Source organism: Dermacentor albipictus, chromosome 5 (assembly GCF_038994185.2).
Source record: "Dermacentor albipictus isolate Rhodes 1998 colony chromosome 5, USDA_Dalb.pri_finalv2, whole genome shotgun sequence".
Classification (NCBI taxonomy): Eukaryota; Metazoa; Arthropoda; class Arachnida; order Ixodida; family Ixodidae; genus Dermacentor; species Dermacentor albipictus.
The window spans coordinates 147,154,846-147,173,514 of NC_091825.1; the positions used below are offsets into that span (position 1 = coordinate 147,154,846).

The 18,669-nt window shown below is 45.8% G+C and overlaps 1 protein-coding gene across 1 annotated transcript in view; it reads right to left on the reverse strand.

Annotated features, from left to right (window-relative positions):
- The window catches only part of LOC135906248 (uncharacterized), a 102,431-nt gene that overhangs the window by 49,653 nt on the left and 34,109 nt on the right, over nt 1–18,669 (reverse strand). Inside the window, exon 4 of the mRNA XM_070539148.1 lies at nt 15,292–15,351. Within this exon, the coding sequence (XP_070395249.1) occupies nt 15,292–15,351 (60 nt within the window). The remainder of the gene's footprint in view (nt 1–15,291; nt 15,352–18,669) is intronic.

Genomic DNA, 18,669 nt, shown 5'->3' on the forward strand with positions numbered 1-18,669 from the left:
GTCATATGGTAATCGCATTACCGCCGATAGTTATCCTCTTCATATTCAAGCTCCCGCTGCTGCTTGCGGACGAAAGCAGCAGGGATACATGTTGGCGGCAAAGAAGTCCATTAGAGAGTGGCACATAGTCTGTGGCACATACGAAGAAGCCCATGTTGCCATGAAAGGGGGCACACTGAACAGCTGCACTACCCAGCTCTACATATGCAGTGACACGAGTTAGTTGAACGGTTGGTTTTGAGCCCCATTCGCTTAGCACAGCAGTCCGAGGCTCTACTCCTTAGGCAATGAAGTGATCCAAGTTGGCATAAAACGGTTAGGCGCAGACAGACAGAAATAAACGCCGCAAATTGGGTGAAGTTCCCAAACATCGCATTAATAGTCCAACAGTCCGTCCTTCTTCCGCCATCTGAAGAGTCACCATGGCCTTCACTGTTCCTGCAAACACCGTAGGCTGCGCTCTCTTTTAACCTTCTGGACATGTTCAAGCGTTGAACGTACTTACAAGTATTATGATATTGCAGCCTGTTAAACATGGGCTTGTTGCAAAAAAAACAAGAATATAAACTTCAATATCTAGGCCTCAACAAGAGATGCTAATTTTCATTCGTTCACGAAAGGCAAGAGCCCGTGCCGTTAATGTACGCGAGTGTTCTGCGTTACTGTAGGCCTTGCAGATCCGCTAAAAACGTGTGCTGTCAACAACAGCATACGTGACATCCGCACGCATAAAAGAAGGACATCTATATTTATCTCCATTGATGTACTTAAAGAACACAATATTTTAAAAATTTCTTGAAGCGGTATGAGCCTTGGAATAGAAGATGAAGAAGCGCAGGAGTCTGGGTTCAGGAGAAGAGAAGAAGGAAGTGAGAATAAAATGTAGACAAGATGGACGCCAGTTCCACAGCAATGCTTTACGTTTACTGTGTCCTTTAAGTAGGAACGCTACATTATTTTGGCGCAGTCGACAGCGAACTCCAACATGTGGGTGAGATTTTTCCTTGAGGAGACCTCCGCGGACAAGATCATCTTTTCGAGATACCAAGCTGAAGATGAACCAGCGGTGGAACTACCTCGCGAACTCAACTCGGCAGAACTCATGAACCTGGTTTTAGAGAAGGCTTCCATGGACCCTGATGATCTACGTCGGAAGGGTGCTGTGAACGTGAACTTGCCTCTGGTGATCTTCGACGAATTAGTTCTTCAACCGATGCGTCGGAAGGACTCTGGATCACAGTCGTCGACGGAAGAGGTGAGCCTCGTTTTGAAAGCACTTCGGCTACAACAAGAACAGATTTCGCAACAAAACCAGCTGGTGACATCGCTTATAAGCTCTTTAAACACTGAGAAGCCAGTGACTAAATTTGTAGAACCTGATGCATTCGACGGCATGTCATCAAGTCCAGAAGGTTGGCTTGAATTCTATGAATATGCCGCTGGAAAGAACAACTGGCACTCTAATGAGGACAAGATTACTAACATGCGTAGTTACTTAAGCGGTGTTGCACGGAAGTGGTATGATTTGCACATTATTGAAGAGGCTGGCAACTCTTGGAATCAGTGGAAAGAAAAATTCTTGACGACATTCCGAAGCAACCCAGTGCAAAGGTGGGACGCCGCGCTTAATTTCAAATTCAAGCAAGGCTCCCTCGTAGAGTATTTCTTTGACAAATGCCGCCTTTTAAAGCTGGCCGAGCCTATGCTTCCTCCGTCTGCCGTAGTAGCACTAATAATGCACGGACTGCACGCGCAAGTCCTGAAGCAAGTGCAACTACGGTCACCTAAAACTATGGACGGGCTCCTGGAGTGCCTTCACGACATATCATTTACTTCAGAAGAAAATATAAACGCTAGCTCAAGCGGTCACTTCACACGGTCCGGCACGGATTGGTCAAGCCGTAATCAGCGAGAACCGCGCCGCCTTGCAGGCGGCACAGAGAGCTTGGGTTGGCGCGCTCCCAGAGGTCGGGTGCATAACATCGACAGCGACCCTGTTCCCCTACTTTCGGACGCTGAAGAGGCTCCGACGACAAAAAACTGATAAACAAGGGTGATCAGTCCGACCCGATGACCACAACTGAGACTGTTTATTTAACTTGCTCTAGCCTACTTCACATCCCTGTGAAAGTGGGAAACAGACACATGATGGCTTTGGTTTACAGCGGTGCTTCTGTGTCTATAATAAATGCCAAGCTGGTAGATGCAAGTCACCTGCATAGTGGAAGAGTACTGCGGGTGCAAGGCTAGGATGGAAAAGTGACAATGCATAATCAGTGGGCCTCAGTAAACATAGAGTTCCAAGGTCATGAAATAGCGAGTGAAGTACTGGTGATTGAGGGGGTGACGTATGACTTTCTGCTATCCAGACCAGATATAAAGAAACTAAAAATCAACGTATACTGGGACGATGCGGTTTTAGTGGAAGGACTATCAAGGCAAGAGACACAGCCGGATAGAAAGGATAACCTGCGAGTTGTCAATTGCGCGGAGGATATTGCAACGACCTATCCTGAACTAGTATGCATAGGAAGCTATCCACCGGCGATGACGTCACACAAGGTGCCTTTCGAACTCACCGACAAGACCGTCATCCGAAAATCACCTTACAACATGTCAAGAGAGCGCAAGATATGGTTGAAGAAGGAATTGCAGGAGATGCTAGGCGCCAATATAATCCGGCCTTCGGTGTCACCCTTCGCCTCTCCCATAACTATTGCGCCGAAAGAAGATGGAACTTTCAGACTGTGCACAGATTACAGGGTTCTCAACCGACAGACAGAACCTATACCATTTCCCATGCCGAAGATAGACACGATTATAGATGAGACAGGTGGTTGCCGATGTTTTTCACGTATTGACTTGTGCAAAGGTTTCTGGCAGATCCCGCTAACCGAAGAAACAAAAATGTACACTGCTTTTATCACGCCCTTCGACCTGTACGAGTATAACCGGCTTCCTTTCGGCTGGAAAAACTCACCAGCATGGTTCCAGAAGATTATGAACGAAGTCCTGAAGCCTTTCCTAGGTGTCTTTTGTAACGTGTACATAGACGATATTATCGTCTTCTCCAAAACAGAGACGGAGCATCAGGCACACCTGTCCCAGGTATTAAATGCCTTGAGCTTGGCACACCTCAAGGTTAATTTTAAGAAAAGTGCGTTCTTTCAAAGAAAAGTGGTGTTTCTTGGAAGAGTCTTTGATGGGACTACCAAAAGCACGAAACAAGAGTCCGTCGAGAGGATATCCCAACTGGTAAAACCATATGACGTACACTCATTGCGTGTATTTTTGGGATTAGCAGGACATTTCAGGCCCTTCATAAAAGACTTTGCCATCAAAACAAGATGCCTCACGCGCCTAACACAGAAAGAAGTTCCATTTGAGTGGAATGAGGAATGTGAGAGAGTCTACCGTGATCTGGTGCACAGAATATCTGCTGACCCTATTCTACGCATACCAGATTTCACTTTACCCTTTGAACTGAATACCGACGCCTCACACTATGGGACAGGTGCAGTCTTGTACCAGAAATGTCCAGAAGCATCCGGCCGAGAAAAGCGACACGTAGTAGGTTACTACAGCTACACCCTCAAGCCACCTGAAGCCAACTACACCACTACTGAAAAGGAAGCTCTTGCAGTCCTCAAAGCAATTCAGTACTTCCGTACGTACCTAGCAGGTGCGAAGTTTACTTTGTTCACCGATCACCAAGCCCTCACTCATCTCTTGAATATGACCCAACCTAAGGGACGTATCGCCAGATGGGTGAACTATTTGCAGCAGTTCGATTTCACCATTTCCCACAGACCTGGACCCCTTTTGACTGATGCAGATGCATTGTCTAGACTGATGATACAGGCCAACAACGAACAATCGGCAGAAATCAATGAAATTAAATTGTGGGAAGGCACTGAACAATTGATTTTTAGGGAAGGTCGCTATCAAGTCCCGCCAACGCTGGTTTCCAGGGTGCTTTATTTGTACCACGATAGCCCAGAATCTGGAGGACACGACGGATTTTGGCGCACCTACAACAAGCTAGTCAAGAGATTTACGTGGCCTCACATGAAAGACGACGTCAATCGATACGTTCGTTCATGCCACATTTGTCAAATCAACAAAGTGAAATATAAGCAGCCTACGGACGCCATGATAATACCTTGCCACTCAAACGTGCCTTTTGAAGTTATACACCTGGATTTCGCCGAGCCAAATAAGAAACGAGAAGGAGTCCGAAAAACGCAAGCTTTTCTTCTGGCCATAGATGAATGCACCAGGATGGTCGCGGCACGGGCAGGAAAAGAAGATGCGAATAGTGTCATCGCCCTTCTCGAACGGGATATGTTTAGGACAACCAAGACAATTGTATGTGACAACGGTCCAGCGTTCAAGAGCGAAAAGCTAGCAAGATGGGCTCGAGACCATAATATATCAATCCAGTTCTGTGCGCCATACCATCCCGCAGCGAATGGGCTTGCAGAGCGTGCTATACGAGATGTTAAACAATACATCAGGATGTACGATAGTTTCCCTGGTGGTTGGAAATGCTCTTTAGAAGCAGCTGTAAGACATCACAATCGCTCCTACACCAGCGGCTTGGGATGCAGCCCGCAATTCGCTTCTTCAGGAGAAACCCCTATTCTTCAGGCGGACCGTGAACTTGGGCTGTTAGAAAATCTCCAGATCGTCGAGGAAAGGAAACAGAAATCGCAGGAGGAGAGGTACCGTAAACGAATGAAAAAAAATTTTGACAAGAGACATTGCTCAGATATTCCAGACATTCAAGTCACCGACCTCATTCTAGTTAGGAAAGGAGTAAGAGAATCCAATGCCAAATTTTATGGTCCTTACTCTATGACAAAGACGGCCACTCAGAAAGGAATATTGAAGACTGTGTGGTACATTGGCGAACGTGGCTCAGTTGAATGTGCTTCGATTGGAAACGTTTTCAAGTATTACCCCAGGAGGGGTTAGCAAAAGAAACCTGGAAGGGTGAAGCGGTATGAGCCTTGGAATAGAAGATGAAGAAGCGCAGGAGTCTGGGTTCAGGAGAAGAGAAGAAGGAAGTGAGAATAAAATGTAGACAAGATGGACGCCAGTTCCACAGCAATGCTTTACGTTTACTGTGTCCTTTAAGTAGGAACGCTACATTTCTCCTTTTTGCCGAGATTCTCGCAGAAAACAAATCATTAGAGATTCAAGCGCATATTGATAGCGTAACGCAGTACCACGGTTCACCCAACAGGCGAACATTAGAAGGCACTACAGAAGAATACAAATTCGTAGGAAGGAGGCAGACCTTAAAGCAGTTTACACGTGGCTCAGCAACATGATCCAAAAAAATAACGTAAAATTGATTTCACGAGGATATGATGTTTTTCTCATTGCTTTGCGTGCTTGAAGTTTACTTTTTTTTCGTATATATTTGACATCCGGTGCAGCGTGGAAAATCGCTCGACCAAACGGCACGCGCTCCGGGCGAGTAAATAGAAAGGAGGAGGTTCCATGCCTCCTTTGTACACGTCTAGCGCGCGGCCACGTATTTCTTCATGCTCACGTATCGGCTTCGGCACAAAGTTCCGCAGAGCGTGGACTACTTCGATGTCAGCGCGATCACCCCCCTATAAGAGAAAAAAAGGCCAGCTGAATACCGGCGGAAGGATCAAAAACATTCGCAAAAGCAGCACAGCTATCCGTGTTGCAATTTTATATACATTGCGATGGGTGGCTTAAGTAAAAACAGAAAGCCAGGAAAGTAACGTAAAGTACAACGCATGTGTTGTATCCAATTTCAACTGCGGCATTCACGGGGACATACTTCGTATTACTTTCGCTTGCCTCCTATTTATGCTTTCTTTATTCCCGTGGAGCTTCACTCGTGCAGTTCCGCAGAACGTTACTGGCTGTGTGTCTATCGTGCGCTTCTGTCCCATGGACTCTGGACAGTTATGTGGTGTGCGGACTCTTCGAAGTGAAACTTATTTCAGCATTTTCGTGACATTCTTTCTCCGCTTTACTTGAGACGGGGTGGTGCCAACAGCTGCTGACGATTCTGGATTGTCAGAAAAAGCTGTGTTCACGCTTGTTCTCACCACATAGAGAGAATCACCCATGAGATTAACCGCAGAAGCCTTGATTTTTCACTTCGTCTTCCGAACTAAATACGTATACCGCAGTAGAAATGCTGCATTTTGTATAGCACTGACTTGTTAGCCTTTAATTTGCAAATATATGTTCACGTGAACGAATGTAAAAGCTTCGTATTGTGCATCAGTTCCGAATCACAACAAAGACGAATAAAAAAGAGAACATGAAAGTTTCCTAGCTTCCTTGGGCCGTTACACGTACCACCAATGGTCGCTGCCCCTGTTCAAATCGAAGCCCTGAAGTTTTGTCGCAGACGTAACTTGACCTCGTGACGAGGTGCTCCTCGGGATCTCGTCTATGTGGAACGAAGCACTTGACTACGGTGAGCTAGGCAGTCTCAAACCAGAAGGTGAAATAATAAAGCGCCGGTTAAAGCAGGGAGGAGGGTGCGGCCTTACTCTACGGCACACCTGCACTTTGCGGTGAAAATTGCGCTGCAGGCGGCATACACTGGACAGTGATACGTAAACACAATATGGATTCAGGCTGCATGTAGTTATCAGCATGATGCCAAAGCTCGGTTTCGAACTGATTACTGTCCTACCACACATTTTACAGCATCACCTTTGTGCACGTAATCTTTTGCTATCGGTCAAATATATACATGTATGACGAGTGCCAAGCGAAATGATAAACGGCTGCTAGCACGATAGGTCGCAAATTAAGCCTTGCCACCTAGCCCGCCTTGAAGCACTTCAGAACATCTGAACGATTCCGCAGCCAAGAAGGTACTATCAATACTCACTGCGCTCCAAGGTATTTTTCCTCCAGAGAACTGATCCTCTTAAATACCGCTTAACTTCAATTACCTGTCGCCATCCGGCGTGTTCAACTTTACAAAAACGAACGCTGCAAAAAAATATATATAGCTCCACCTATTTGCACGCCAATGCGCCACATATGAGTAGAATTGAACGCACTCGAGACGTGTCCGACTAGATTCCCTGGATCATACATTACGACCTGGAAAGCTTTCGCTTTTCATTAAGTCAGCCCCCGGAGAGACGCTAACCTTTTGTACATAGTATGGTTGAGCGTGGCGCTCGCCAACGCGTTCAGTATAGTGATATCGGACACCGTAGCTTTTTGGCAGTTGCAGTGACTAGGAGGCTGTGCATCATATTCTGTGTCAGTGCCCGCAGAACAGTGCACACAGACGCTCCCTCTCAATCAAGTTCAACCAGTTGGACGACCGACCTCTGCCGGAACCGGCAATTCTACAGCATCGACGGACTCATTTGTGGCAGCAAAAGGTCGCAGAAATATTAATGCGCTTTTCGTGATTCTCCTGCCTGGTTGAGCGGCTGCAATGGGAATGCCTTCTTCCCATACAATACTTTGCAGCTGCACACAGTTACGCGTATCTCCTCGAATTCTTGTACACAAAACAAAGGGCGACATCACGTAATATCAGAGGCATCATAAAGTTAACTTATTTATTTATTTATTTATTTATTTATTTATTTATTTATTTATTTATTTATTTATTTATTTATTTATTTATTTATTTATTTATTTATTTATTTATTTTTTGTTTTATTTTCGTACACTGAATCGCCCGAAGGCTTCTAATAGAGGAACGAGTAAGGACGAACATGTGTGCATTAGCGGCTGTCTCGAAAGCTTTTGCAGTTAGAGAAGACAGTGAGGGGGCCAAGTAGGTAGTTCTAGTCTTCTTCTGAGTTGATTGTGAAAATGCATCTCAGTCTCTCGTATAGGAGCTACAGCTGATGAACTCCTCCTATAAAGGCGGCGTCCGCTTTTGAAAGGTCACTTGCAATGCATATATGCCTCGTCGAACAGCCTCTTACGTGCGAAAAAAGAAAGACTGACCGCATATCAAAGCCCCACCGGTCTGTGTTGTCGCCGCGTTGAACACAACGAACGGAACAAGGACAGGGGAAACTAAGAACAAAGGGTTCCCCTCAGAATAGAAAAATAGACATGCACTCACGTAAGCACACGCAGGAAGCAAGAGAAGATTGACGAACGTCGAGAGCAAACCTGATGGAAGAGCAGTCGACGAGAAAAGGCAGCTTCAGACCAAGAAGCGAGATCAGAGACGGAAAGAAGGACAAAGAGAACCGCGTGGGGAAGTGAATTCACGCTAGCGCCCTCCAGTAATCAGAACCGCGCCGGCCACCATTAGGGCTGATGAGACTTGCACCAACCTCCCACGTGCAACACATCGTTCGCGCTGCTGCAGTGGTTTGCGCTTCCAGATTGAGCGGCCACGCGTTTGGCAAGTCACAGGCCGCGCAACACGCCGGTACTTCTTCTTTCCGGTCGCTAAAACTTTGCCTTCTGCGAGTGTTTAGTACTTGTTAATTCATGATGAGTCGATTCTCGTGGCCTACTGACTCAATTTGGACCCACTTCCGCATGGGAATATTTGAGAGCTGAAATGACACCGGTAAATGGAGAGGTGTAAGCGGGTGTAAAGAATGTCTTAGAAAATACGCACCAAATTCTAGCATTCTGCGAAGCTTTCAACTCATGATTCTTCCAGGCGAACACTCATTTGAAAAAAAAGAAGCGGAAAATGAAACAGTCTTCTCACTTCAGGACGAACAAACGATGTTGTTCTTGCACTCACCTATAGAAAGAAAGAAAGAAAGAAAGAAAGAAAGAAAGAAAGAAAGAAAGAAAGAAAGAAAGAAAGAAAGAAAGAAAGAAAGAAAGAAAGAAAGAAAGAAAGAAAGAAAGAAAGAAAGAAAGAAAGAAAGAAAGAAAGAAAGAATCGGAGTTCTTCCGTTGTACATTGTACCACTTTGAGACATCTGGCTTATGATGATGGCTTATTAAATCGACGAATGACATGACAAGATCACGGTCGCAACCTTGTCTTGAGCTTCGCTTGATTGCGGAGTCGTTCCTTTAAGATTCAGCTCGTCGTGATTAGTGCAAGCACCACGTTTAATCAGTCTAAGTAGTTTCACCTACTCTATGACAGGGCAGGGCCCGCTTCAGGGTGATAATCCCTAAACATTTCAACACTTCGCCTTCGGAAATCTTCCTTCGCATGTCTCCGTAATCAGCAAAGTTGAAGCAGTGATTTCTGTTTCTCGCTTTTTTTTTTCTTATTCATTTTAGCATGCGCTCCTCAACCTCGATTCCTAACTTGAGCGACGGCGCCACGACGGCGTCGCCTTGGCAAAGGAGCTCGGGGAAAGGGAAATCATAACGCGGGGGCAGGAACCGGTATTAATGCGGGTACATCGCGCGGATAAGAAAGGCTCCAGGGAACCTTTTAATTGCAGCGTTTTTACGGTCTAAGCCCCGGTTTATGGCAGACTGAACATAACCCGGAGTCACGAAACACGGCCGCCGACGTTTCCTTTGTTTCTATTAAAAACCCATCGCCCCGTATTCATTCCTTTGTGAGAGCCTTGGCATTTTCTTCAGGTGCTCCTCGTTACCAGTCGAATGAGTGAAAAATAAAGCTCAAACACGACGTTCTCTTTCTTTTTCTTTTTTTTTATAGTGAAGTGACGCATATATGCTCCAGCACATTCGCAATTAGTCACACTCTTCGTAACAAAGTCGTTAAGCAGCTCTGCCGGGTTCCTTCTTAGTGCAAACTCGTTAACGAGGCTTCATCACTGCAAGACATCCAACCCTCGGAGCCAAGCTGCTGCGAAATCTTACTCAGTGTGCTTATTATGCTGTTAAAAACGTAAGCTTTCTGACACCCCGGAGCACTTAATGTGGAATGAAGGTGAAGAGATTCGCACCGTATAATTTGCACTTACAGGCGCCTCGCAGCCCAAAGTGTTTCCCTAAAAATGTTTTCCTTAGTGTTTGTGCTTGGAGGAGGCCGAGAAAGGGAGAGGGCGTTAGGGTTGCACCATGGAGGCAATTTTAATTTCGGTGTGTTGTTTTATGCTGGCCCTGCTGACTACTTCATGAATGCAAATTTTCAGTGCGACAGCTCTTAAGTGTAGCCCAACCAAGCAGTACAGTGTTTTCAACACTTATCATCATACAGCCAATTACAGCAAGCTAGCACAACAGGCAATTATAGTATTGGTCCTCGGCAGTGGGATGCCAGTAAAGGGAATGGTTCAGAACCATGCTAAGAACCATACATAGAAATTAATCCAACGAGCTACGCTCGTGCGGAAACTTGTAGTAAGCTTGAGGTATTATGGGTTCGCGAATCCTTTTGACATAGTTCTTATTAAAAAATACCTGCGTTTAAAAAAACGATAGCTGCGGTGATCCATGTGCTTACACCAATTAGGGCAGAAGAAAATATAAAGATGCTGCGTATAGCAGGTATTTTGAAAGAACTTAGTGATCATTTCAACAACATCAACAGAAAGAGGAATTATGTTATAAATGGGAAAATGGTGCGCAACAGCTGTTTTTAAGCACCAATGAAATTTTCTTTATTCATACCGATCGTACATGACGTTTTTTTTTCACTCTCTATATATTTGCGCGGTGGGTGGCGGTGGGGGGTGTTGAGAGAGAGGTACGCACTAATCCTCAGAAAATTATGTTGGTTTATTATGTACTCGCGTACAAACTAGAGTCTATATGTTGTGGCACAAGCTGTTTACGTGTGTCCCTGTACTACACCAGCTGCCTGGCCTGCGTAAATACACAATGCCCTTTGTTTGCCAGTAGATAATACTTGTGTAAGTTTTCTACGGAATAAATGAGATTTTATTTGTATATTTAGGTTGACGAACAAGTCACCAGAAAATAGAAATACACGTTCCGGATCAGGACTCCATCCCGTGCCCGCGTTGTTCAAGACCAAGTTATCGGGTTAATTTGAAAAGCGCTTGCACTGGAGATGAAACCGCTGTAGCTACTCTGATTGACACTTTAGCTGCACATCACGAAAACCAATAAGGCACGTGATCACGCTAACGCCTTTTGCAGGGTATGCATACGAAAAGCAAGCACGAGGTGTCCTGTTCATCGTCCCTTTTCCTGCTTTGCGTTATGCGTATGCATGTACAACAATAACGGGTTACTAGCCGGTCCAGTTAGCCATCCCCCCCCCACCCCCCACCCCAGAATTCCTAAAGTACGTCTAGTCTACACCCCCCATCCCGCCCGAACTTCGTCTACAAAACCAGAGCATACCACACAGCATCCGATCCAGTAGTACGTTGTAATGACGCAGTGTGTACTAGTGCGAGTTAAATATTGGGATCAGCGATTACTCATTCTTTAAATTATGTTTTTATGGTTGTAACGGTTTGAAACTGCTAAGTGGGTTATAAGAGACGAAGTCAGAAGCCCCAGATAAATTTGCACCATCTGAGGTTCTTGAGGTTGCACCCAATGCACGATCCACGAGCGTTCTTGTTATTTTTTTTTTGCAGTGCTTTTTTATGGGAATGCGGTCTTCGCGGCTGGGATCCAACCCGCTACGTCGTGCTAAGCAGCGCAGCGCCATTGCTACCGAGCTACCATAATGGATCAGCTGTTGTCCTGTGCACCTGCATGGAATACGTATAGCAAATAAGCAGCAATTATAACACACGTGAAATAATTTATCTTACATACATCGTAAACCACACGGTGCTTGACGACATATATGTCGTCAAGCACCGTGTGGTTTACGGTGTATGTAAAATAAATTATTTCACGTGTGTTATTAATTGTTGCTTATTTGCTGTGCCAAGTTTCTTTTTTCTTTCCTACAGAGCATCCGCTATCTCCGCTGTAATTTTTTATAGAATGTTCACGCCACTGCTGAACGGTGTGTGGGTTTCAGGGCTTTTGTCAGGCAGTCTTTTCTGGCTTTAGCCGTACGTTCCCCAGAAATGTAATGTGTCGGAAACTATGAAATTAAATTAAAATTTAAAAAAACTGGTATAAAGCCACGTTTCTACTCTGTCTACAAGTGCAACTGGAAATTGAAGACTGCACTACCAAACTCTGCATGGCGAACTTTCCAGTGCACTCGTCAATATCTGTTTGCGAGTCTGAATTAGTGAGAATTCGTTTTATTTTTAGGCGAGCCCGTCATCCGTATAATTTTGCTCGCGAATGTACGTTTGTTGCCGAATAAATACATGCCGGTAGAGCCCGCGGCTGTACCATAGGCGACCACGGCTAGAGGCATTGCTTTCAGCCCTCACTGCGAGAGTATATACACGCTTTCATAGGAAAGGCCGACCAGCGTCGAACAAGTGCGGATGCTCAGCAGCGAAACGACGCTGTCGTGCAACGCGCTGGACGCACTACAGCAAGCAACAAACCCGTCCCTCGATGTAGGGAGCCCTCCCACTGTATACGGTCGGGGAGACAATCAGCGAGCACCACCAAATCTAGTGTTTGGTGCAAATGCGACAAACTCGTGCTGGAACGCAGGTTGCACGAACATAGACGGTGAATGGCACAGCCGGATAGAGAGAAACCGGTGCAGAAGACGCCAGAGGCGTCCGTGCCTCGCCATCGCGTGAGCCTTTCGAACCCGGGTTCTTTTCAGACCCCGGTTCGGGACACAGTCGACGCAGCAGCGGGGCAAGGGCACAGGGGCTCCACGGTCCTCCGGCTTTGTCTGGGACACGGCCAGTGAGAAACAATGGGTGTCCGACGGACGTCGCGTGCACCCGACGGGGAAACACCCTCGGGCGCCGCGGATCAGCACAACCCGGCCCCACATCACGCACGCCCCGACACGTACGCAGCATTGCCGTGTAATTCGCCTCTACACGAACATGATATCTGTCCTCCTTCTTCGGCTGAGGTCACGCCTAGAAGGGGAACGGCGCCGAGAACAACTGAAAACGAAAAACTTCCGCGGCTCCTGCGCTACCGTCCCCACAAAGAGAAACGGTTACTCGGCAAAGTAGTCTATACGATAGCGCTCAAAGAACAGGTGCCCTTTGTTCGACATTCCGAATTAATGTTTATAGTATTTCATTTTGCATATTTCGCTCTAGCTTAGTGTTCGCTTCCTAGTCGCAACAGCCTCACACTGACTGTAACTGGAATGCAAGTACCCCTGGCAGACAAGTTTAACACGCAGCTCTCAAATAGCCATATGTGCAACTTCGGTACGTCTAACACCAAATTTCTTGTTCTTTATTTCTCGTTCTTCCTCTTGAATACGTTTTTTTTTTATTCACATGTCTCCATATTTCTTCACCGCCCCCCCCCCGCCCCTATATGTGTCAATCAACATTTTTGTTTTGTTCTTTAAGTGTCTTTGCTTTTACGTAAAAAATACAAGAGTCCTCAAAAGTGTTCAGTGACATTTACGCGTCTTCAGTCGTGTCCCAACTTTACCCAGCAGAAGCATATAACAAGGGTCTGCAGCGTTTAGCGAAACTGACACAGAAAACGCTGTCTGGTGCTTTGTGCGCATTCCTGCTTTACTTCTGCGTTTATTTCACAACCCACATTTAACGCATAGCAGTCAGAATGAAGCGTATGCCTTCTAGGCATTCCCTGCGACATAGCGTCAATGCTTCGCAGATATACCACCATGCCTGGTTTTGTAATCGATATCAATGTCTGCCATTTCGCGCAGTTTAACGTTGGAGGTGGCCACAAATTATTTCACAAGAACGCAACGTCCGTCGTGAGAGTTTAAAATTAAGAAAGAGAGAAATGAGAGGAGGCTGACGAAACAACGTTCGTTTCGTCGCACAAGCGCACCTTAGACGTATTAATGCAATGACGCGAATAGGATTCATTTCGCTTTGCTTCTCAGGCTCACTGGATGACGTCAGCGCAAATGTAGGACAGATAACCAGCCAACCTCGTCTTCGGTGCGCAATCAATAACCGCGTAAAGCTTCAATTCTTCGAAGATATTCCTTAAATATTGTGTCCCACTGACCTGCACTAAACCCGCAGAAAGAACGTGAATTAATAACGCTTACTACCTTTCCATACGTTTCTATTATTTCTGCGCTAGGAAGCATTCATTCGTAACCTCGTTCACTTTTATGCGCTTCGTGGCCATTTTGTTACAATTTCATGCTACACAGATGAGATCCCCCGAGCGTCTTTAATTAGGAGATCCGAGGCCGGTAATTAATTTCTAAACTTCCGTAAGGTCAGGGCGCGAAGAGAAAGAACTAAATAATGTTGCAAACTCACGGCAATGACAAACTCACAGCAGTGTTGTTTGTAGCTTATGTCGATGTGAAGTTGTTTCCAGTAATGTAATTTACTGCAAACATTGTGCTTTTTTTTTTCCTCAGGCGGAGTGACCTTTATTGCGCGACTGAAATTGCCCGTGCTTCATGGTTTTCTTCCTTGCTCAAGAAGCCACCTTGAGAAACGAGAACGTGATATTTTCTATACCAGGTGCGGCGTGCAGCTTGCTTTTTTTTTATACAGTTTGTAAATCAATGTACATGATCTCTTCTTTACAGAAAGAATGCGCACGCATTCTCGCACTATTTCGTGCTCTCCGCGTTTTTCAAAACAACACCATTAAGGGAATCGTCACGCGTTCATTACCTTAATTTGTTCGGTGACCGTATTGCCCTGGATTGTGACTGCAATCATGTTCTCGCTCAGCAAAAAATGCGCCCAGATTTGTATCCGAAATTTATTTAACACTGTCGTCACTTCTATAGGGAAGTAGACCTGTCGGGTCAGACTGCGGAAGCGACGCAAATATTAACGATGTATTCCCTAATGCACGCGAGTACCAGAGATTACTCTGGAACGAGTGGCGATTGTACTCTGTGCGTTTCTTGCATTTCTCAGCAGAAGTTTGCCCAACGGAGAGGTAAATCTTTAGCTCACACATATGGCAGTGTTAACTTTTTCATCGTCACTACAACGTGAGAACATGAAATTCCACGTGCAACAAATTCAGAGGAGTTAGGACTATTGTTCGAACAAATCAGTTGCACACCTTTAACGTATTCTAGCGACACGCATGCTTCGGCATGCCATTGCGAGTTTGTTGCAGTGGTGAATGTGCGCTTTTTTTCAACGGTTGCAAAGCTTGAACCCAGAACGCGCCGATTCGTACTAGCCGCAGAACCTAATGCTGCGAGCTTACACTTTTAGTTAGGTGCAGATGCTCCGAAATGAACGAACACTCTGACGTTCCTCGGATTTTCATCTCCATGCACATCGTGTTTTTACCCCAAAGTGAAGCGAAACGAATTTGGAGCAGAAACGCGTGTCCTTAAATTGAAAAACTGACCTTTTCTTTCGCCAGGTAGAGCACATCTGCCTTTTGCCCTTGTATCCGAGACCTTGTTGTCTGAAATAAAGAACCGAATGGAACTAACATGAATGCATAAGAGTCGTTCTGCAGCGTGACACGTACATATGGGAACGCAGTGCGCGTAGAAGCAGCGAAGTCATGAACCTTTTTTTCTTTCTCATTTTCGCACGTTAAGGAACCTCGTTAGATGTAATATTGAAACACGACAATTTGTCACGAACGGAAGCTCGGTACAAGCCATCTCGCGAAATAAAATACGCGCAAAACAAGCGAAATTATTTCCGAGAAGCTCCCGGCAGTGCAAATGAACTTCGTCAGTGAGACGGTTTGCTTCTTCCTTCGTTAATCTCTCTCTCTCTCTCTCTCTCTCTCTCTCTCTCTCTCTCTCTCTCTCTCTCCATATAATATGGCATTTCTCGCCGGCAATGCTTGCCCGCAATGTCCTAATAATAACAAACCGGAACGCGAAGCGACGTCACGGCGCGAACAGGTCCTGCTTACACGCACCTTTCGCCTGCTCAGCCGCTGTACTCCGTTTCAGCAGTTCCGTGCAGCACAAGGAATTAGGTGGTCCGCGTCAGCTAAGCAAGAAAAATAGCTGAAAAAAACGCTTCTTTTATTGTCAATTCTTCACCCACTTGAGATAACGGCGGCTGCCTAGAAGGACGACTGAAATATGAGTGACTCACAATGGGCAGAGCTCGTCGCCTTTGTATTTCTAGGCCCTTGATTGGCTCACGCTGCCCATAGCTGTCCCCGCACTGCACTAAATTGGTGGGAAAGAGTATTAGCTGGTCGCGGCCAGCGGTATCGAGGCCATCACTTCCGTTTTCCCATTAACTTGTCACGCTGCCGCTGCGGCTGGCTGTACTTCCGCCATCTCGCATCACGACTCGGGAAAACGACAGCGCGTTGCGGAGACATCGCGACAGATGTCCAGCTCCTCGGACCCCGCAGAACCAAACTCGACAATCCGGCGGTGTTCAATACGTCGAATAGTTCTTTTTTTTTCACCTTTTTTTTCCTTTGGGGGGCCAGGACGGGAAGAGGGGTTGGAGTGCTGTCGCGCCAGCTCACGACACCGCCTCATGAAAATACACAACGTGCCCTTCCGAGCACGCTCGAGAGCTACCTCGTGGCATCGTTGTCGCAGTGACACCGCTCACTTAAGCTTTGTGTTCTTTTCGCTTTACCAGTGTCTGACGTCATCGCTGACGCACGTTTCAATGTCGTCCCCTTCTTTGAATTTTCCCATTATATGGATGCTGTCACGAATAAACTCATTAGCTTCAGCTTCGGCGATCAGTCCTCATGATTACGAAAGAAAAAAGAAGTGAAACTTTGCTCAAGCAAGCTTGCGCGGACTTGAAACTCTTTGGTCATGGGAAAGTTCATTAAATCTGAAACGTAAATGCTTCACATGCTTTTAACTTTGCGGTCCTGATTTTTTTTATTATTGTTTTTAGTATGCGCAGGTATGTTCGATTAAATGGTTCCAGACACACACTTGTTTCCCTCTTCTTACTCTTCTCACTCTCCCTGTCTCTCGCTATATATATATATATATATATATATATATATATATATATATATATATATATATATATATATATATATATATATATATATATATATATATATATATATATATATATATATATATATATATATATATATATGCTTTCTCTGCTCAAGGGCAAATTTAACTGTCCACTTATCTAACCTAGCCATCATCTATCAACAGGTGGACTCTTAGAAGAAGCTAAACTTACTATCTACGCAACTACGTAAAGATATACTTAACACCCCAGCTGTCAATGACCCCAACTGTGCATCCGTCCATTCGACCGAGTGCCTGTCTCGCACTTCGCGAGAACGGGCGGCCCGTCATGCCGATCCTGTGGCGACAATCCCAGTCTCTGTTTCTTGAAAACAGGCCTGTCGGTGAAGTGCGGCTACGGAGGGACGCCACTGACGCAATGTAAATGCCAACGGCAAACACAACGACGATACAAAACTGAGAGCTATTTGTCGTCGCGTCTCCCGCGGCTCTCAGAAACAGCGCAGCAGCTTCCACTGTTGCTGCGTTCTTTTCCTTTATTTTATTTATTTATTCATGTTTTTTTTTGGAAGGGGGGGGGAGGAGATTGACGCCCGCCCTGCGACGAGAAGCGCCGAGCCGTAAATTATTCATCTTGTCATCGTCGTCGCTGCCTTCGCTCTTGAGAAATATGGGGGCGAGGCACGATAAATCGGGAAAGTGTCGCACGATAGCTGCTTTGAAACGGAGCAAAGGAAGAAACTACGAACCGAAGTTGAAGCCAATACTGCTGCTTCGACAATGCGGTCGTTGCCCCTTTACGTATTTTCCCAACAGACGATTGCGAAGAAGCGGCACAGCGCGCCAACATCGTCTAAGTGCGCTGTTGGCGCTCCCTACAAAAGCACCTTCAGTTGCTGAAGAGCGCGGAAATGTGGCATAAATGTGCGATCACCCCATTTTGGGCATTACGTGGGGACGTCTCGCCATTAACGTCAACGTCAATGTAGACTCACTTTTCTGGTACGGAGGTAAAAATGAGCGAGCGCAGACTCCGCATGCAGCAACGAAACGCGTTTTTTTTTTTTCAAGGTGTTCTCAGCATTTTCCAACGTCCTGGAGCGAGCACTCACTTGGGCGCTTGACAACGTTACGATTCTTCACGGTTGTAGCATATGGCCTCTCTCAGAGGCTATGGTTATAGCCATTCGTTCGGAGTAGAGGCATAAAGGATGCGACCATGAAATAAGACAAAATGTTCACTGAACGCTAGTGAGAGTAGAAATCTGGTCCCGGCGATGTACTGTTTCTATGCCTTGGAATTCTCGATTATTTTTTGTACATGAGACGGCACCTCATCCACTGGTGTTTAGGATACATGGCCTCCTTCCTAACACTTGTCACCTGTATGTGCTGTCATTTAAGCAACGAATAGAAAGGGGCAAGTTTGGAAGGGTGATACATCCGTAACATCTTGACAGGGTTCATTACATGGCTTATTGTGTGAGCTCCTGCCTTACAACCGCGTTAGATAAGTCGTAGCTCATTTCTTCGACATGCACTATGGAAATACCAAGCCCTTGCCAGAGCACATATTTCCATTCTCTCTCTCTCTCTCTCTCTCTCTCTCTCTCTCTCTCTCTCTCTCTCTCTCTCTCTCTCTCTCTCTCTCTCTAAACATTGCTCTATGCCTTTTGAAAGGCAGAATCCTTATGACAGTTCCGTTTCGTGAGCCTATTGTGCCGACCATTCTGAGCAACCGCCATGCGCGCTAGAAAATATACAGCAGTCCCTTTTTTGCGCCATCCGAAAGA